The 21419-nt window shown below is 28.6% G+C and overlaps 2 protein-coding genes across 2 annotated transcripts in view; one reads left to right on the top strand and one right to left on the bottom strand.

Moving 5' to 3' along the window:
* The first annotated feature begins 574 nt into the window (after positions 1-574).
* LOC141295684 (neuroglobin-like) lies at positions 575-17438 on the top strand. The gene is made up of 5 exons (XM_073826943.1): positions 575-865; positions 8703-8810; positions 12741-12861; positions 14810-14890; positions 17301-17438. The coding sequence occupies exons 1-5, from the start codon at positions 696-698 to the stop codon at positions 17421-17423; spliced, it is 603 nt and encodes a 200-aa protein (XP_073683044.1). The 5' UTR covers positions 575-695; the 3' UTR covers positions 17424-17438.
* A 12-nt stretch (positions 17439-17450) lies between these two features.
* LOC141296205 (signal recognition particle 14 kDa protein-like) overlaps positions 17451-21419 on the bottom strand; it is a 12407-nt gene continuing 8438 nt past the window's right edge. The window contains exons 3-5 of the mRNA XM_073827481.1: positions 20515-20627; positions 19676-19708; positions 17451-18168 (exon numbers count right to left, since the gene is read on the bottom strand). Coding sequence (XP_073683582.1) covers positions 18079-18168; positions 19676-19708; positions 20515-20627 — 236 coding nt within the window. The 3' untranslated portion in view covers positions 17451-18078. The remainder of the gene's footprint in view (positions 18169-19675; positions 19709-20514; positions 20628-21419) is intronic.

Below are 21419 nucleotides of genomic sequence, written 5' to 3'. Positions count from 1 at the left end.
AAATGGACTCTAGACAGAGCTTGAGAGGTGAAAAGGTGAGGCGAAGAATGGCAGATAATTGCCAAATGCAGATGTGCACAGCTTTCACATCAGACCCAAAAAGACTTGCGGCTGTAAAAGTGCTTCAACTATGGACTGAGTTAAGGGTATGAATACTTATGCAATCTACTTATTTTTAATAAATTTGTAAAATTTGCACATCTGGTTTTTGCTTTGTCATCATTATGGTGTACGGATTGTAAATTGATGTGGGGAAAAACTAATTTAAAGCAGTTTAACATAATGCTGCAACAAAACAAAATGTGAAACAAATGAATACTTTTGCAAGGCACTGTATTACAGACTTATTTGACATTCAGCAGTTAATTGAAAATATCTGATTTTACATTAGTACTATAGTTTAAGAGCACTATAAAGAGTCTGCAAAGGATCTGTCACATTTTGTAGTTGTTGTTGTTGTTGTTAATGATGATGAAGATGAAGATGATGATGATGATGATGATGAAGAGCTCCTCCCCTCCTGCTGAGCAGGTTTCAGGTTCTCCGTCTCTCGCTGGAGATCTGACTCCGGACAGTCATGGAGAAGAAGCAGAGAGGCTCAGACAGCTAGAGACACACGACTAACCCGACCAGCTGACTGACAGCTAACCAGCAGCGCTTTATCTGAGAGCTGAGGGAGTTGGGCTCGTGTCAGGATGGGCTGCGCGATCTCTGGATCCGGATTGACTCCGAGAACAGCGGACAGCAGAAACACTGAGGATGAAGCTCCAGCGAGACTCACTCCGGATCACATCCAGCTCATCAAAGACTCCTGGAAAGTCATCCAAGAGGACATCGCCAAAGTGGGAATAATCATGTTTGTCCGGTGAGAATTATTTGTTATATTGCTCCTTTCGTAATGCATAACGTTTAAAGAAAATGCATGTTTCAATTCGCAAATATTAAAGTAAAAACAAGTTATGTTGCACATTGAATGTTAATGACAGATTAATATGTGATATAATACCTGTTGCTGTTTCACATCAGCTCAGTCACTAATATTGAACAACATATCGATTTATTACGTCATGTCTCGCGTTCTAATTCTAAATCGATGAAAATCAGAGTCGCGCAGACCGGGGCTAGTTGTCACACAGATGTGCAGCTCAAAAGAAATGGACAAAAGTGATTTTACGTCCATAGAAAATAAATGTAAGTAAAGTGTATACTTTTAAGTTTTTGGAGAATAAAATGTCAACATTTGGTTGAAACAATGTTACATTGTCATTCAGTGTAACAATGTTTATGTCAAAATTCAAACATCTTGCTTATTCTGACTTATTTTTATACATTTAATATATATAAAAGAATAAGGGAGCATATGCAATTTTATTGTGTTTTAAATAAGTAAAAACATTCTTACTGACAAATGAGCAACTAATTAAAAGTAATTGTCTTTAAATTTGTCATAAATTGATTTTTGCTGTAAATATGCCTGACAAGATTGTTACACTGAATGACATTTCAATGGGTGTCTTCTATAAATTAGTGAAAAATGTATGATAATTATTACAAAACAAAAACAAAAATGCAATTAAATTAAACAGAAAACGTTTTAATATTTTTTTGGAAAAACAACAATTTTCATCTTTGACCCATAAATATAAAGTATATGAATAAATATAAAGTAATGAATGCTTTTATATACTTAAATGAGCAACTATATGCTAGTGATAAAAAGTTTGGAATAATTTAGTTATGCTCTCAAAGTCTGTATTAATTTGATGAAAAAAATACAGTAAAATTGCGAAATATTATTGCAATTTCAAATAACTGTTTTTTATGTCAATATCTGTTAAAATGTAATTTATTCCTGTGATGCAAAGCTGAATTTTCAGCATCATTACTCCAGTCTTCAATGTCACATGATCCTTCGGAAATTAAATTAGTTTTTATTTGTATTTTTTTTTTCTTTATTTTAATTTAAATTAAAGTTTTAGTAATTTTGTTGTTTGTGTGCTGTTTTTCAATAAATATATCCAGTTTTTATTAATTTTTATTTTAGTTTTCTAAAAATGAGACTGAAATAAAAAAAGAGGTTTATATTAAAATATATAAAAGAATAAGGGAGCATATTCAATTTTATTGTCTTAAATGGGTAAAACATTCTTACTGACAAATGGACAAAACCTTGGACAGTAGTAAATTTTATGAATAAAAATGTAGAATTACATCTAATTTAAAGTCATAAATTGATTTTTGTTGTAAATATGCCTAAGAAGATTGTTACACCGAATGACATTTTAGTGGGTGTCTTCTGTAAATTAGGGAAAAATGTATGATATTTATTTTTTGCTCAGAAAAACAAAAACAAAAATGCAATTAATTTAAACTGAAAACTTTTTTGAATATTTTTTAAATATATATTTATATATATTTAATTTGAATATTTTTGATAAACAACAACAATTTAAAGCAATATTACACTTAATTTGAATACATTTTTATTTTTAGATTTTCTGTTTTCATTTTAATTTAAAATAACGTTTTAGTAATTTTGTTGTTTGTTTGTGTGCTGTTTATTGTTTATATATATCTCTAGTTTTTATAAATTTTTATTTTTGTTTTTATATTCTAAGCAGCCTAACTTATTGAAAGCAAGTAATGATTTAATGAATGCTTTTATATACTTAAGTGACATTTATTACATGCCTGGAGCAACAGTAAATGCAAGTGATCAAAAGTTTGGATAAATTAAATTTTTGTATGTTTTTGTGCTTTCATGCTTTCCAAGTCTGTATTAATTCGAGTTAAAAAATACAGTAAAATTGTGAAATATTATTGCAATTTTAAAGAACAGTTTTCTATGTGAATATATGTTAAAATGTAATTTATTCCTGTGATGCAAAGCTGAATTTTCAGCATCATTACTCCAGTCTTCAGTGTCACATGATCCTTCAGAAAAATTAATTTTTAGTTTTTTATTAATTTTAAGTATTTTTATTTTATTTTTTTTATTTTATTTATTTATTAAATATTTTTAATATTTTAAAAATATATACTGTATGTGTATTTATTTATATATACATAATAAATGTAAACAGTATGCACATATTTTATGTGAACAAAAATGTTTATTTTGGATGTGATTAATCACGATTTTTAATTTTTTAAATATTTTGTTTCAGTTTATCAAAAATAAACCTAAAATATATGAATTTATCTCATTTCGCATGTTAACGGGGCAAGTTCTCACAATGTATCAAGAATATATTCATTAAAATATAATACTTTTTAAAACATCATCCTTAATGCTCAGATTATCTGTGCCACTATGAAGGAATATAATGAGTTTTTGCTCTTGGTTACATTTCATGCATCATGAAAAAGTAGAATGTGCAAAGGGGAAAAGCTGAATCAGACTGAATCAGGTGAAAATAATGATTCACAAGCTGTTTCTATGTCTCTAGAGAGCTGATGCTCTATTTATATTCACATGAACAGCTGTACCACAGTTCTTTTGTACTAAAAGACACAGTTATAGACTTTCTAACTGTAAAAAGTAAAATCAAATGCTTTTCATGCAGACAGTGAGTTGAATGCATCGAAAGTTCAGAGACTGCAGAAGCTTGAAGGTTAAAACTCCGTCCCTTTGAGTCTCTTTGAGTTTGTCTAATATTTTATTGATTGTTTAATTGATTTGCATCGGAGTGGCTCTCAATATTGTTAGTTAATGTATTGATTGGAACTCTTTTCAGACTCTGACAGCTGCATTGTGTCAGGAAAGTCAGTCTTTTCTGGGTTTATTAAAGACTGAAGTCATTTTTCTTCAAGTATCTTATTAAGGGATAAACAAAAGCACACAAGATGGAAACCCACTGGAGAAGAATATAAATCTTTCTCAACACATTTAGGACACATTCATTTGTCAGGAAACAGCATTTGCTGATAACATAGTAGATTGATTTGTTAAATGCTGTGGTTTGTGTGTGAAACAGCTGTTATTATAAAGTATTGTATTATCTGTAAATTAAGAGACATAATCTCATACTGTATATATATATATATATATATATATACATACATTATAAAACGATTAAATATATCAGTATTTTATATTAATATATTATTATTTTTTATAAATGACCGGAGTAATGACATCACAATAATCCACATAACCACTCCAGTCCATCAGTTAACATCTTAAAAAGACAAAAGCTGAAACAAATCCATCATTAAGATGTTTTTAACTAAAACACATGGAGTCCATAATCCATAATAAGACTTCCTCCAGTGAAAAAGTGGTCTGGTCTGAATCAGGAGAGAAATCTGCACAGATCAAGCACCGTTTACAAGCCAAAACAGCTTTTTTGGATTTTTTTCACTGGAGAAAGCATTATTATAAATTAAAAATGTCTTAATGATGGATTTGTTTCAGCTTTTGTCTTCTCAAGATGTTAACTGATGGACTGGAGTGGTTTTGTGGATTATTGTGATGTTTTTATCAGCTGTTTGGACTCTCATTCTGACGGCACCCATTCACATCCATTGGAGAGCAAGTGATGGAATGCCACATTTCTCCAAATCTGATGAACTAACAAACTCATCCTAATCTCGAATGGCCTGAGGTTGATTAGATTTGTAGCTCCTGTTTATTTTAACTGAACTGTTCCTTAAGTGTTAAAGCTTTACTGTTTTTACCTGTTATTTTTGGCCGAATTTAGTTTGATTAAGCGTCCAAAAACAATGACACAGCAAGCTACAATCTACAGTGAGGAGGAAGAGCAGAGAATGACATCAGTGCTGGTTTCTTCTGGTCTCCTGTGGAACGATAATGAGTTTCTCTGGCGCCTCAGACAGCAGCGTTTGCCACAGCAGGACCTGAAACCTGGAATAGAAGCTCCTCCGAGAAACACGCATTTACACACTGATCCTTAGACAGCTTCTCACACACTGGCTCCTATTCACCATGGTTACAGGAGCCACTTAACAGGGAATTTCATCAGCTTTTATCAGGAATATGAACTTGTATTTGTTGCCTTTGTGGGTTTTCAGAATATTAGTCTGATGTCTGGACACTTACTGTAAGTCTTACTTTAAAGGGGTCATCGGATGCCCATTTCCCACAAGTTGATATGATTCTTTAGGGTCTTAATGAGAAGTCTATAACAAACTTTGGTTAAAATTTCTCAATGGTAGTGTAAAAAACACTCTTTTTAGCTTGTCAAAACCAGCCCTTTTTAGAGCGAGCTATTCTGTTGCATGTTCCTTTAAATGCTAATGAGCTCTGCTCGCCCCGCCCCTCTCTGCAGTGGGATGACAAGCTGTAATGTTTACTTTAGCCGCGTTTAAGAGGCGAAATTTGCTAACAAGCACATTATTAAAGGGGTCATTGGATGCAAAACTCACTTTTCCATGTTGTTTGAACATTAATGTGTGTTGGCAGTAAGAGCCGATCCCGATCTACATATGCGTTTATGTTCGTGTGAATCATTTGTGATGCAGCTTCACCCACAGCAGAAGTGAGGATAAGGTTTTTTTATGCATCTTTGCAAACAGCCTTTCTTAAGTCATTAAATGGCCATTTTCCACAAGTTCATTTGATTCTTTAGAGTCTTAATTAAAAGTCTATAATATACTTTGGTTAGAAATTTTCAATAGTAGTGTAAAAACACCCTTTTACCTTGTCAAAATCAGCTCTGCAAAAAGTCAACTCATTTTATCGCGTGGTCCCTTTAAATGCAAATGAGCTCTGCTAGCCCCGCCCCCCTCTGCTGTGGGATTACGAGCTGTAATGTTTACTTTAGCTGCATTTAGCCACGTTTAAGTGGCGAAACTTGCTAACAAGCACATTATTAAGAAAGGCCATTTGTAAAAATGTTTAAAAACTGACTTCTGCTGTGGGTGAAACTGCACCAGAAATGATTCACACGAACATAGACGCATATGTAGATCAGGATCGGCGCTTTCCTTTCAAAAACAAAAGTAATGTTAATCCTCTGCGTCTTCAGTGGCTCAGATGTCAGGAGTAAATGAGGACTGCTGTGTTCATTATTACATCCAACAACAGAACACCTCAATCGCTCAATTAGAGTCTTCCTCTGCACACAATGGAGATCAGAGTCGGACTGTTTCAGCTCGGTGAGGGCGGGGCTAAAGTAAGGCGCTCATGTCAATCAACTATCGTGGGAGGGGCTTCTGTCTGTGTGTCATCACTCACACAATAAGATTTTAAAAAGAGGATATTACTTTTAAAGATTAAAAAAATACCTCTGGGTGGATTTGTATCATTGTAGGGTGGTTGTGTTCACAAACTGCCAACACACATTAATGTTCAAACAACATGGAAAAGTGAGTTTTGCATCCGATGATCCCTTTAATGGAAGATGACTTTTTACAAAGTACATAACCGGTCAGAAGTTTTTGAACAGTGAGATTTTAAATGTTTTTTTAAAGAAGTCTCTTCTGCTCACAAAGAATGCATTTGTTTGATCCAAAATCCAGCAAAAACAGTAAAATTTTGAATAATTTTTAGCTGTTTTCTATGTGAATTTATTTTAAAATCGAATTTATTTCTGTGATTTCAAAACTGAATTTTTATCATCATTACTCCAGTCTACGATTTTTTTATATAAAATAAAAAAAGCTGAAAATATGCAAATATGTAATTCTATAAAATTATGGTTACATTTTGAACTCATTTTGTTTATATTTATTTTATATACTTGTATTTATTAATTTAATGACTTTATGTTTTAATTATTTAAATATATATATATATATATATATATATATATATATATATATATATATATTATTTACATTTTTTTTTTAAATCACAAATAAGTAAAACCTCCATAAATTGAATACTGTAATAAATAGTACTAAAATAAATAAAACTTTAAAATTACAAGTGAATAAATGAATACATTTTTTTCAAAATAATGACCAAAAACCTAAAAATGTTGATGAAAAGTGAAGCAATCAGATGAAGGACATTTAGTATTCTTAGTGTTTTTCCACGAGTCAAGCTTTGACTGATAATCTGCCTCTTCATTTGCAGAATTGTGTGCTGCATCTTCATCATAACAGCTGTTTTCACACAAAGACTGTCTTTCAGAAACACCATTTCTCACAAATAAATCTGTTTCTTCAGCAGCAGATGTTGTCGTTGCTGATAAATGACTGTCATGAACTCCTTAAACTCACACTGTGCTGTTGTTCCCTAATCAGTGTGTGTGATGTAGGTCACTTAGTCGTGCCCTTTCTAGTGTGGCAAAAGCAGGACATTCTCCTAGACAACCAACGGTCTGGAAAATCAGAAATATCCCTCACTCAAACTCTCCAGTGTAATCAAAAACCAGGCTACACTCTTAAAAATGAAGGTTTTTAGGCATCAGTGGTTCCATGAATAATTATGAACATCCATGGAACCTTTCAAATGCAGAAAAGGTTCTTTATAGTCAAAAAAGATTCTTTAGATTTTTTTTTTCTTTCATGAACTGAGCACTGAAAGGTCCTTTGAGGAACCAAAAATGGTTCTTCTATGGCATCACTGGAAAAACACCTTTTGGAAACATATTAGATCTCTTAGTAGATTATTATAAAGCAGCGCATGTGCCGTCTCGTCCCAGAGAACATTCTCCGAATGTTTTGGCAATATTCTCTCAATGTGTATTTTATATACTTAATTTATTTGTTTACTGGCTTTAGTATTTTAGTTAATTAAAAAAAATATTTTTTTTAAATAATGTTTTTTCAAAATCACAAACATTTTTTAAATGTTACTATTGTTTCACAATGTTCAAAGAACATTCCAAAGTAACATTCCAACGTTTTCAAAAGGATACATTGGAATGGAATGTTCTGTTAATGTTTGAATAACCAAGAAAAACATTACAAAAACAAACAAAAAAAGTAAAATAAATAACACTTTAAAATAATTAATAAAATAACATTTAAAATATTGATGCTAAAGTATACATTTATTTTTAATTTATGGTTACATTTTCAAAACTATTTTTTTAATACTTATATGCATTAATTTACTGACTTTGTTTTAATAAATATTTTTACATTGAAAAAAATCACAAATAAATAAAATGTCTCTATAAATGTATTTATAACATACATTTACAAAAAAAAAATCAAAACTCATTTTATATTTATATTTAACAATTTTTTATGGTTACAGTTTCAGAACTCATTATGTTTACATTTATATATATTTATTCATTTGTGTTTAAAAAAAATCACAAATAAGTAAAACCTCTATAAATTTAACACTATAATAAATGATACTAAAATAAAAAACAGTATAAAATTAAAACTGTTAAAACTGAATATATAATAATAAATTCTTTAAAAAATATTAACCAAAATAGTAAATAAGTAATGCTAAAGTATATATTTAATTCTATAAAATAAATCTATTTTTTATGGTTACATTTTCAAAACTCATTTTGTTTATGTTTATATTTATATACTTATATTTATTAATTTGTTGATATTAATCATTTAATATTTTTTTAAAATGTTTTAAATGTCTCTATAAATTTAATTATGTAATAAATAGTACTAAGATAAATAAATAAATCAATGAAAATATTCAAATAAAATTAATTAAAAAATATTAAGCAAAACAGTAAACATGCACTGCTTTTAGGAACGAATTGTTATCTGTGATTGTGATTGTAGCGATTGTCTTTTTTTCTTGGTAACAGGTTGTTTGAGACTCATCCCGAGTGTAAAGACGTGTTCTTCTTGTTTCGGGACGTGGAGGATCTGGAGAGGTTACGCACCAGCAGGGAGCTGCGCGCCCACGGCCTGCGGTCAGTATCCAGCCGTACGCACACTTACTAGTGCTCAAGGGCTCATTCAGACTCACAAACATTCATCCTGACTGCTGTGTGTGTGTGTGTGTGTGTGTGTGTGTGTGTGTGTGTGTGTGTGTGTGTGTGTGGGAAGTTGGGGTTTGTAGTAAGTGTTTGGGTTTGTGCATGTGCTTTTATGAACATATGTTATATACAGTCCTTGCAAAAGTATTCATACCCCTTCATTTTTTTTTTCACATTTTGTTTTGTTGCAGCATTATGTTAAACTGCTTTAAAATAGATTTTCCCCCACATCAATTTACAATCCATGCACCATAATAATGACAAAGCAAAAACCAGATTTGCAAATTTGACAAATGTATTAAAAATAAAACACTGAAATAAGTAGATTGCATAAGTATTCATACCCTTAACTCAGTCCATAGTTGAAGCGCCTTTACAGCCTCAAGTCTTTTTGGGTCTGATGTGACAAGCTTTGCACATCTGCATTTGGCAATTATCTGCCATTCTTCGCCTCACCTTTTCAGCTCTAAAGCTTTGTCTAGAGTCCATTTTCTAGAGTCCTAGTTGCTCCAATCATCTTCCATTATGGAGAATGCTTCTGTCAACCTTCAATGCAGCAGATTTGTTTCTGAACTCTTCTCTAGATCATCGCCTTAACGCAAGTCTGTCACTGAGCTCTACAGGCAGTTATCTTGGTTTTTGCTCTGATCTGCATTTTCAGCTGTTAGACCTTTTCTGAGAGGTGTGTGTCTTTCTAAATCAGACTCATTCAAATGAATTTGCCACAGTTTAACTCCACTCCAAGTGTAGGAACATCTAGAAGCAATATGAATGCTCCTGAGATACATTTCCAGTGTCGCAGAAAAGGGTATGAATACTTCTGCAACGGGATCTTTTCAGTTTTTCATTTCTAATAAATTTGAACAAATGTTAAAAAAACCTATTTTTTGCTTTGCCATTATGGAGTAGGGAGTGTAGATTGATGTGGGGAAAAAGGTAATTTAAAGCAGTTTCACATAAGGCAGCAACATAACAAAATGTACCCAAGGCTCTGTACAAAGGCATTGGAAGGGCAAATCATGTTGTTTATTAGGGAGCAGAAATAACAAGCCGTTACAGACTGGATCAGGAGAGAAACAGGTTTATTTAGATTTGCACAGCAGGATGAGACGAAAACAAATGAGAGGTGACACTAGAGCTTTATTAGTGAGAGACGTGACACTCTTCATTAGCTTTGATTGACACACATCATGTGACACACTGATCCATGTTTGAGTATTGGATAGGATGTGTTTTTACCACAATACCACTATAATATATTTTGTTCTTAGATGTACAATGAAATTAAAGCATGCACTTTAATGATTTAAATATCATCATAATCTGACTTTATTATTTTTTTTTTATAAAACAAAAATTGATCACAAAAATAGAATTTTTTTCATAATAAATAATTCGATTTTTTATTGTTACATTTTCAAAGCTATTTAATTTTTATATTTATTTTATATACTTTATATATTTTTTTAATTTAATTTGTAACAAATATATTTTACATTTTTTATAAATCACAATTAAATAAAATGCCTCTATAAATTGAATTCTATACGATACATTTTTACTGTTACATTATCAAAACTCATTTTATGTTTATATTTATTTTATATACTTATATGTATACTTATATTTATTAATTTACTGGCTTTATTAATGAATTTCTAGATTTAAAAAATCGATAAATTAAATTCTATGAAATAAATCGATTTGTATTGTTACATTTTTAAAACTCATTTTACACCTATATTTATGTTATATACTTATATTTATTAATTTACTGACTTCATTTTTAATAAATTTTTAACAAATATTTACATTTTTTTAAAATCACAAGTAAATAATTTAATTCTATAAAATAAATCTATTTTTACTGTTACGTTTTTAAAAATCATTTTACATTTATTTCATATACTTATATTTATGAGTTTACTTTTTTTTAATTGCTAAAAATCACAAATAAATGAAATGTCTCTATATATTTAATTCTATTAAATCTATTTGTATTGTTACATTTTAATTTAAACTTATATTTATTTGATATATTTATACATTTACTGACTTTATTTAAATTCTTTTGTTAAAATATGTTTTTTTACAATGAAAAAATGTCTATTTATTTAATTATATAAAATAAATATTTTTTTATTGTTACACTTTCAAAACTCCTTTTATATTTAGATTATTTTGTATACTTATATTTATTTATATTTATTACTGACTTTAGTTTTTAATTCATTTCTAAAAAAATATATATTTTTTCTTTTTTTATTAAAAAAATAAAAAAAGTCTCTATAAATTTAATTCTATAAAATAAATCAATTTTTATTGTTACATTTTCAAAACTCATTTTACACCTATATTTATGTTACATACTTAAATTTATTAATTTACTGACTTCATTTTTAGTTAATTTTTTAAATATTTTAATTTTTTTTTTTAAATATTTACATTTCTTAAAGATAAAAAATTAAAAAATAATAATTTAATTCTATAAAATAAATCTATTTTTATTGTTACTTTTTCAAAACTCATTTTATTTTTATTTTATATACTTATATTTATGACTTTACTTTTAATTATTTTTTAAATGGTTAAAAATCACAAATAAATAAAATGTCTATATTTTTAATTCTATTAATTACATCTAGTTTTTAATGTTACATTTAAAAAATATTTGATATATTTATACATTTACTGACTTTGTTCTTTTTTTAAATACATATTGTCACAATTTTTAAGTCACAAATAAATAAAAATGTCTATTAATTTAATTCTATAAAAACACTTTTGAAACTCCTTTTATATTTAGATTTATTTCGTATACTTATATTTAATCATTTACTGACTTTATTTTTTAATTCATTTCTAAAAAAATATATCTTTTCTTTTTTTATTTAAAAAAAGTCTCTATAAATTTAATTCTATAAAATAAATCAATTTTTATTGTACATTCTCAAAACTCATTTGATACTTATATTTATTCATTGACTGACTTTAATTTTTAACACATATTTTAAATCTCTATAAATTTAATTCTATTAAATAAATCTATTTATCAATAATAATAAATAAGAAAATATTTTTTATTAATTTTAAAAAGACAATAATATATAATATGAATAAAATAAATAACAATTCATTTTTAAACCTCATTTTATGTTTATGTTTATTAGAATCATTTATTGACCTTTTTTTTCAAATTAATTAAAAATATATATTTTTTGCATTTTTAAAAATTCCAAATCAGTCAAATGTCTCAATTCAGTGGTTAATATAGCCTATTAGTAGTTAATATAATTAGTCTAACTGCGTCTGTTTATAGACAAGCCACTAAACAGCAATATGCATTAATATGAAATGTGTGAGTTTATGTGAGTCTGTAAAATATAATAAAACATGTTCCCAGTGTTAGAGACGTTAAGAGACACTCGAGTCTGTAAAATGATGTTGACTATTATTATGGGCTCCACTCAGCAGCTCAGCGGTGTGAAAAATCCCGGAACACCAATTACCGGAAACACCGGCGCTCCTGTCTCTGTCTGTTTGTCAGACTCACACTCGCGGCTTTAAAGGCCAAGTGGCTGTTGAGCATCGGGCGGTTTGTGAGGATGAGGATGATGATCATTGATGATGATGATGAGTGTGTGTAATGAGGTCGCGCTGCTCGCGCTTCACAGCATGAAAACACACGAACGCGCCCGCGGGCGGCAGCAGCGCTCGTGCACGCGCTCAAATTCGAGTGTTTGATTATCATTCAACTTCGTCGCTTCTGAGAAACAGTAGAGACCCTGGCGTTTACTGGTAAAACACTGCTCAAATATGTTTGTGTTTAGTACTGAAACGAGCTCTTTTGTGCTGTTTGAACAGCGTGATGTCGTTCATCGAGAAGAGCGTCGCTAGACTCGATCAGCTGGAGCGCTTGGAGACTCTTGCGCGGGAACTCGGGAAGAGCCACTTCCGCTACAACGCGCCGCCGAAGTACTATGGGGTAAATATCATTTAATAAATATAATTTATAATTTGAATATGTGTATATACACATTGTTTGTGTGCATGGGTTTATTAAAAAAATTAATAAAACAATACCGTAATTAAAAAATAATATAGTGTTGTCAAACGATTGATCGCATTTCAAAATAAAAGTTTTTGTTTACATAATGTCTAGATACTGTATACATTTTATTATGTATGTATATATACATGTATGCATGTATATATTTCAAAAAATGTTTATATACTAAATACGTTTATATGTAATATCAATTTTATGAATATAAATATATACATGTAAATAAATGTAAGTGTTTTAAAATATATTCTGTATGTGTATTTATTTATATATACATATACACATACACAGTATACACATATATTAAACAAAAACTTTTATTTTGGCTGCGATTAATCGTAATTAATCGTTTGACAGCAATAAAATGCTGAAAACATTTTTAAATAAAAAATAAAATAAATTAAAATCAAAACATCACTTTTTACGGGTAAAACTGTTATTTTTTTAATTATTTTTTTTCTATAGAACAATAGTCCTTTTTAGTGATTGTTTTTGTTTATAAGCTCATTTTTGGCTGTGAACTTTTCTGAATATTTTTATTTTACCTTTTTTATGCAGTTTGTACCCTTTTTGTACGTTTTTTTTTCTTCTTTGTTTTCTTTTTTCTTATTTATTTTATGTGACTGATAAAATGAATGGTATAATTATTTTTTGTTGTTTTTCTCTTTTGTTTTTTTGTTAGTCATTTTGACATCTAGTGATAACTGTGAATATATCTAAAGATTGTTTATAAGATCTTTTATTTATTTGTTTATTGAGGCTCCATGTTCAGATACATTTAAGAAACCGGTATGAGACAGCAAATAAGAAACACAAATCTGGGTTTGGTCACTTGTTTGAAATGATAAATTGAATAATTTCTGAAGTCTTGAATGTTTTAATATTTTGAATATTTTTTTTTTCTGTTTTCACTTTAGTAATTTATAAAAAATCAATCAAAACATCACCTTTTCATATTATATTCTAATTAACCGGTAAATTTATTCTGATAGTTGATTTTCTGTGGAATGAAAAATAATGTCTTTATATAAAAATATATGATGTCTATTTATTTATTTAGATTACTCTCAGCTTAAGTGAAGTTTTCTTTGTCCAATGGAAGATTCATGATTTGACCATTTTTAACCAAAGGAAGTTTTTCTGTGTGATCATTGATCTTCTGTGGAATAAAAAGATGTATAAATAAAAAAAAATTTATATTTTTTTCTACAGAACAATTGTCCTTTGTAGTAATTGTTTGTTTGTTTGTCTATAAGCTCATTTTTGGTTGTGATTTGTTTTTACTTTTTAATGCAGTTTGAGTCTTTGTCTTTACTAAATAATTAATTAATTTGTTTGTTTGTGTATTTTATTTACCTGGTAAAATTTTCTGCAGTTTGTCATTTTGACAGCTAGTGATCACTGTGAATATATGAAAAGATTATTTACAAAATATTAATTCATTTATTTAATTGTTTTGATGGAAGCTCCTTGTTCAGATAAATAAAAGAAACAGATAAGCAAAGAGGAAACAGAAATCTGGGTTCGATCATTTATTTGAAATTACAAATTGTACATGAAAATAACTTCATTTCTGAAGTCCAGATTTTTTTGCCAATATTTTGAATTAAAGTGTTTTTTGTTTGTTTTTCACTTTAATTTTAAAGCTTTAGTATATTTGTTGGATTAATTTTTTTGTGTTATAAATGCAATAAATATTTATAAAAAAAATATAAAATAAAATAAATATATTGTTTTTTATTTTGACTAACTTTTTTATTATTTAATTATTGTTATTATTATTATTGTTTATTTTATTTTTATTTTATGTTTTTTTAACAAATTTTTTTTTTTGATGAACTGTAACTTGCATGTTTGTGTGTTTCAGTATGTGGGAGCCGAGTTCATCTGTGCTGTTCGGCCGATTTTGAAGGACAGATGGACGCCTGAACTGGAGCAGGCCTGGAAGGTAATGAAAGACAAACTCTAGTGAGTTCAGAAAGTAAAGTAATCACCCCCTTCGAAACCTCCAGAGGTTTGGGGTTTTTTCATCAGTGGCTCCATAAGAGTCAGGTTCTCTCATGGTTTTGTCTTTTGCATCATGTGTAATTGATTCAATCATTAGTTCTCAAGCTTTTTACCTCAGAGCAGTTGTTCTGTTAACCATTTTCAACATAAAAGCTCTTAAGAACGTTTGATTCAATTCCAAGGCTAAATTCATAGGTTCTCTTAATGTTAATCTTATTTTTTTGAAGAATATGTTGTCATTGCTATATAGTGTTTTTGTTAATGAATTAGATTTATTTTTTATATTTTCTGTTTTCACTGTCTTAAGTGTTTTTTTTTTTTTTTTACAGTTTTAGCTATTAGTTATGAAATAGAATAGTAAAATAAAATTATATATATATGACCCTGGACCACAAAACCAGTCTTAAGTCGCTGGGGTATATTTGTAGCAATAGCCAAAAATACTTTGTATGGGTCAAAATGATTGATTTTTCTTTTATGCCAAAATCATTAGGGAATTATATAAAGATCATGTTCCATGAAGATTTTTTGTAAATTTCCTACTGTAAATATATCAAAATGTAATTTTTGATTAGTAATATGCATTGCTAAGAACTTAATTTGGACAACTTTAAAGGCGATTCTCTCAATATTTAGATTTTTTTTGCACCCTCAGATTCCAGATTTTCAAATAGTTGTATCTCGGCCAAATATTGTCCTATCCTAACAAACCATACATCAATAGAAAGCTTATTTATTGAGCTTTCATATGATGTATACATCTCAGTTTTGTCAAATTTAACCTTATGACTGGTTTTGTGGTCCAGGGTCACATATGGTTTACTGTATTATGTTCATAAATAAACTGAAAAAAAAAAAAACATACCAGTGATATATTTAAATTTCAGGTGTCCATCTATTACCCCCCTTTTTTATCTGAATGTAAAGTCCTTGAGATATTTTTTTATATATTATTGTTAATGTTTAGTGTTAGATTAGAAAGGACCAAAAAAATTAATTAAACATCCTACCTTTGGAGATTTAAGACAGGATGGAGGTAATTCCATCTTGATCGTTGCAAAGATTTTTAAGACCACAAGAATTTTGCTCATGAGAAGTTTTTTCATAAGAAATATTGGTAAAGGTCATTGCACAGTCTGAAATTAATAATAATAATAATAAACTAATAGTTATCGCCTTTCTTAGTTGATTGATTACATTGATAATTGCAAACATAATTTGTATTAAGTTATTTTTAAATGTTAGGTTTAATGAAATGAGGCATTATATAATGAAATATGCACTCATTTATATACATTTCTAGTACAAAAAAACTAAACGCTAGATGAAGTCAGTTTCAAAATTCTTGTTTAATTTTTTTGACATATTAGAGTCAAATGTTTTACAGAGGGTATTTTGGGTATCTAATTTTGTCACTGCATAATTCAGAAAATACATAGAACAGGCAGAAAACAATATATTTTCGCATTTTTGGGGGGAAGAAAATGTTACAAGCAAATTATACACAAACAAATCCCTCTGTGAAAACCTTCTGAATATAGTCAGTAATAATAACGTCAAGTTTGGTTTGCATAAGTGCTACTGAAGTGGAGATTTATTGCTTGGGGTAGAACAACAAACTCATTTTGAGAAAATGGTCTTGCATTGAAATCTGACACAAATAGATAAAGTGCTATAAAAGAAAGACTTAACAGCGTCTTTTGAGTGTTTTCTCTATTACTATATTTCTGAAACAATGTGTACATTTAAATAGTTCATTAATCATTTACTTACACTTTCTAAATGATCTTATGAACCACTGATGACAACTAAATAACTGATAGTAAATAGTAATAAAGTATGAAAATGCAGTTATTAAACACATTATTGATATGTTTGTCAAGAACAAAGCATTTAGAGCTGCATTTATAAACAGTCTTTTAATTTAGAGATAATTATTTATAAATGATGAATTGACTAAATACGAAAACTTAACTCGTGGTTCATAGTGTGTAGTTATTCTAAAGTGTTTTTTTTTGTATTCTACTAATAAATATTTACTGTAATAGATTTTGTTAACATTTTGAATTTGATTTTCATATTTTCTGCTTTCACTTTAATTATAAGGTTTTAGTATTTTTGTGTTTTGCCAGTTTTATTTTACACGTCTATTGTTTACTTATCAGTTTTAGTTATTTTAGTACTTCACTGAACTTCCCAACAAATTAAACAAATCATCTCAAGATGTAACCTAGTAAAGTTCTTTAATGTTTCTGCATTTTCTGTACATGTGCTTTATATTGTCATGTTTACAGTGGTATTATAATGTAAATGGCTGAATTTCCAGTAAGTGATTTATTTTTCCTCTTCAGACGCTCTTCCAATACGTGACGGGGATCATGAAGGAAGGCTATCTGGAGGAAGAGCGGAGCAAACGCAACCTCACGCCGACGTCCAACAAAGAGCGACCCGACAAGAGAAACACAGCCATTTAATTTCACAAACGTGACTTGGCTCAGTCGTGTACATAGTGTATTTATTTCAACTCTTCATTTTTTACAGTCCACAAGCTTCATGTCTCTCCTGAAGATGTTAACCTTGATTCTCAGTCTAGACGTCTTTGGGATTTTGTCATCACGAAACCACTGAATACATCAATAAACGTCATCTTTTATTTGCAAAATCTACATGGGTGGTTTGGTTAAGGTCAAATAAGAAATAGTTCACACAAACTCCACTGTTAAACCTCTAAGGGTGTCTGTCAAACTTGAAATCAATCATCTTATTCAATAAAATGAGAAAAACAAAAAAACAGCAGAACTAAAATATTAATAATACAACAAGAGGAGAAACGTTACCGACCGTAATGATCACTCACCATATAAAACACTGTTTTGAAATCAAAATATGGCTTGAAATATAAACTGATGGATTCCATGTGTCTCATCTTCACTTCAGTAAATCTAGTATTTAATAGTAAACTCTACATCACCACCATCATCATCATCATCATCAGTCAAAGGTTGGCAGGTTTTCAGGCGGTTCCCGATGATCAGACGTGCCGTCAGAGCCGCCGCAGGGGCTGATGGGAAGGTGGCGTGGCACTGGTGAGTGTCGGATCAGACGTACGCGCTTCTCTATTACTGTCCATCACTGTGTGGCTTTATTTTTCTTGCTTTTGCTCTTTTTGTCTTTCTTTTTCAAGCCGTCCATGTGCGCTCGCAACAAGTTTGAATACGCCTGCAGAAACAAACATCCAATGTCACTCATTTTGGCACAAGTCAAAGAGAAAAACTATGGGAAATATGTGCAAATATAATAAATGCAATGTTATACAATCAATATATATGTGACCCTGGCCCACAAAACCAGTCTTAAGTCGCTGGGGTATATTTGTAGCAATAGCCAAAAATACATAGTATGGGTCAATTTTAGTATGGGTATTAATTTTTCTTTTATGCCAAAAATCTTTAGGAAATTAAGTAAAGATCATGTTCCATGAAGATTTTTTGTAAAATTCCTACTGTAAATATATCAAAATGTAATTTTTGGTTAGTAATATGCATTAAGAACTTAATTTGGACAACTTTAAAGGTGATTTTCTCAGTATTTTGATTTTTTGCATCCTCAGATTCCAGATTTTCAAATAGTTGTATCTCGGCCAAATATTGTCCTATCCTAACACACAATATATCAATAGAAAGCTTATTTATTGAACTTTAATATGGTGTATATATCTCAGTTTTGTAACCTTATGACTGGTTTTGTGGTCCAGGGTCACATATTGATTATAATATATTGAAATAAAGATGAGACAATAAATGAAGAGATGATCTGCAAAAGGGTTAAAGACATTAATAAGAAATTTACAAAAATGATTTTGTCCACAGAAAGCACATTAAATGTAAGTAAAGTGTCTACTTTTAAGGTTTTAAATAGATTTTTGGAGAATAAAATGTCAAAATTAGTTTGAAATAATGTTACATTTCATTCAGTGTAACAATATTTATGTCAGAATTCAAACAACATGCTTATTCTGATTTGTACATATTAAAATATATAAAAGAATAAGGGAGCATATTGAATTTTATTGTGTTTTAAACGAGTAAACAATTCTTAATGAAAAATAGGCAAAACCTAGGAAAGTGGAACATTTTAACTAATTAGTATTTGGGGTGAATATAATTTATATTTTAATGTCATAAATAGATTTTTGTTGTAAATATGCCTGACAAGATTGTTACACCAAATGACATTTTAGTGGGTGTCTTCTGTAAATGAGGGAAAATATGATATTTATTTTTTGCTAATATTTATTCATTGAATGCAATTCAATTAAACCGAAAACGTAATATTTTTTTTGAAAAACAACAATTTAAAGCAGTATTACACTAATTATTTTTATGCTTAAACCCTTTTTTGTCTTTGACCCAAAAACAGATAACTCTGCTTTTGACCATTTTTAAAAATCATGTTTTTTCATGTGCATTCCAATTAATTATCAATCATACTGCAGTTGGGTTATTTTTATTAAGTAAAACTAACTAAAAACAATACAGCTAACTAACACAAAAACACATATTAAAATAATACTAATAATATAATAAAAAACATGATTTTTTTAAAATGAAAAAAATTCTGTTTTAGCAAATAAGCCCTTCAAATACAAATTATTGTATTGTAAAAAAAAAACAATATCTAGTAATGAATGATATAAAACTGTAATCTATAAAATATTATGACTCACCATTTGAAATTTTATTACTTCTTTGGTGCTGATCTGAAAAACACAGTGAAAATGTTACAATACAGCTACGTATGAAACAAATTACTTTATCATGGTATATAGCATTATCATGAAATAAGCTGCAAAAAAAAGGGGTCATAAAGCGAGAAACTAAATAATTTGTAATAATTATTCACTGTATTTTTAAGTGCCAATGATAACATGCATATTCATTATTGTGATATATCATATAAATACAATAAATGTCATCAAATATTATAGCTAATTAAGTTGTTTGTTCAATAAGTAAAAAAAAGAATATTATTAGCTCAAAATAAATACAGAAAACAAATAAAGGGGGAGAAATATAAACAAGCAACAATAAACCAACCAGTGGTATTATTTAAAAAAAATATTAACCATTGTTTAAATAAACAGATATGGCAATATTTATGGAGATAGATAAATGTGAGAAATAAGAAAATTTTAAGTGTAAAGATAAACACAGAAATTCATAATAAATATAGAAATAAATACATGGGGGAAAAATAATTATAGAAATAAATAAATGAAAAAAAAAACGAAGTTAAGTATAAATACAGAAAACAATAAATAATCAATCAATCAACAAATTATTTAATAAATGGGAACACGTAATTCAGAATGAATTTATGAACAAAAATTATATTAAGATTTGTTTACATATTTCTTTCTTTATTTACCTATTACATTTATTGTTTGGAAACTTCTGAAACGGTAATTTTACAGATGTCAGCATCGCAGTATGTTTTCTGACTATGAGTCAATCAGTGTTAGGATTGAGTAACATGCACATGTGTGACTGAATGCTATATTCTCACCACTGTGCTGATTTTGGTCTTTCCATCTGACGCTCTGAGGAGACATTTGTTGTCTGCTGGTTCAAACGTCTCTGGATGGCCTTTTCTGGGAACTGGCTTCGTTCTGCCGTCATCTGCAGATCAACATCATTTAATAGATCAATAAAACTGAGAAAAGCTCAACATGGCAATGCATTAGCCAGAATTTCTATCATTACAACTATGCTGGAAAGATTGATGTAATATATATATATTTGATATATTTTTTATAATTTTATAATTAAGCATAACATTTTTATTTCGTATCTAGATACTTTCATTTTTTTTTACCAGTTATATAAATATAATATATAAACAAATTTAAGATACTCTAATCAAACATTTAAATATTGCAATTTCAGTATAAAATGAAAATCCAAATAATTTAAAGAGAAATGTAATTTATATTTAAAAAATATTAAATAAAAAAAATACTAAAAAGTAAAATATATAATTTAAAACAATGATTTAAAAAAAAATCATATTTAAAAATAATTTATATCCATCACATATTAAAAAAGTGCAAAAAATGTGTATATACACACACACACACACACACACACACATTAACATTTTTATTAATTTAATACACATTTTTATATTAATAATTTAAATATTGAACTTTTATATTGCATCTAGACATGTAATATATATATAAAAGTGAAAAATTGTTTTTTTATACGTTTTTAAAAGCAGACAAATTAGATTTTATATCCAAATAAATTCATTTTTTACTAGATATATAAATTTAATATTAAATTTTTTATAGATATTTTATTCAAACACATTTAAATACCGCCATTTCAGTTAAAAATAGAAATCTAAATTAATGAAAAAAAATATATATTTTTTTTAATTAAATGATTTAAAAAATGGCAAATATATTT

This window comes from Garra rufa, chromosome 21 (assembly GCF_049309525.1).
Source record: "Garra rufa chromosome 21, GarRuf1.0, whole genome shotgun sequence".
NCBI lineage: Eukaryota > Metazoa > Chordata > Actinopteri > Cypriniformes > Cyprinidae > Garra > Garra rufa.
This window is presented reverse-complemented; position numbering and strand designations above follow the sequence as displayed.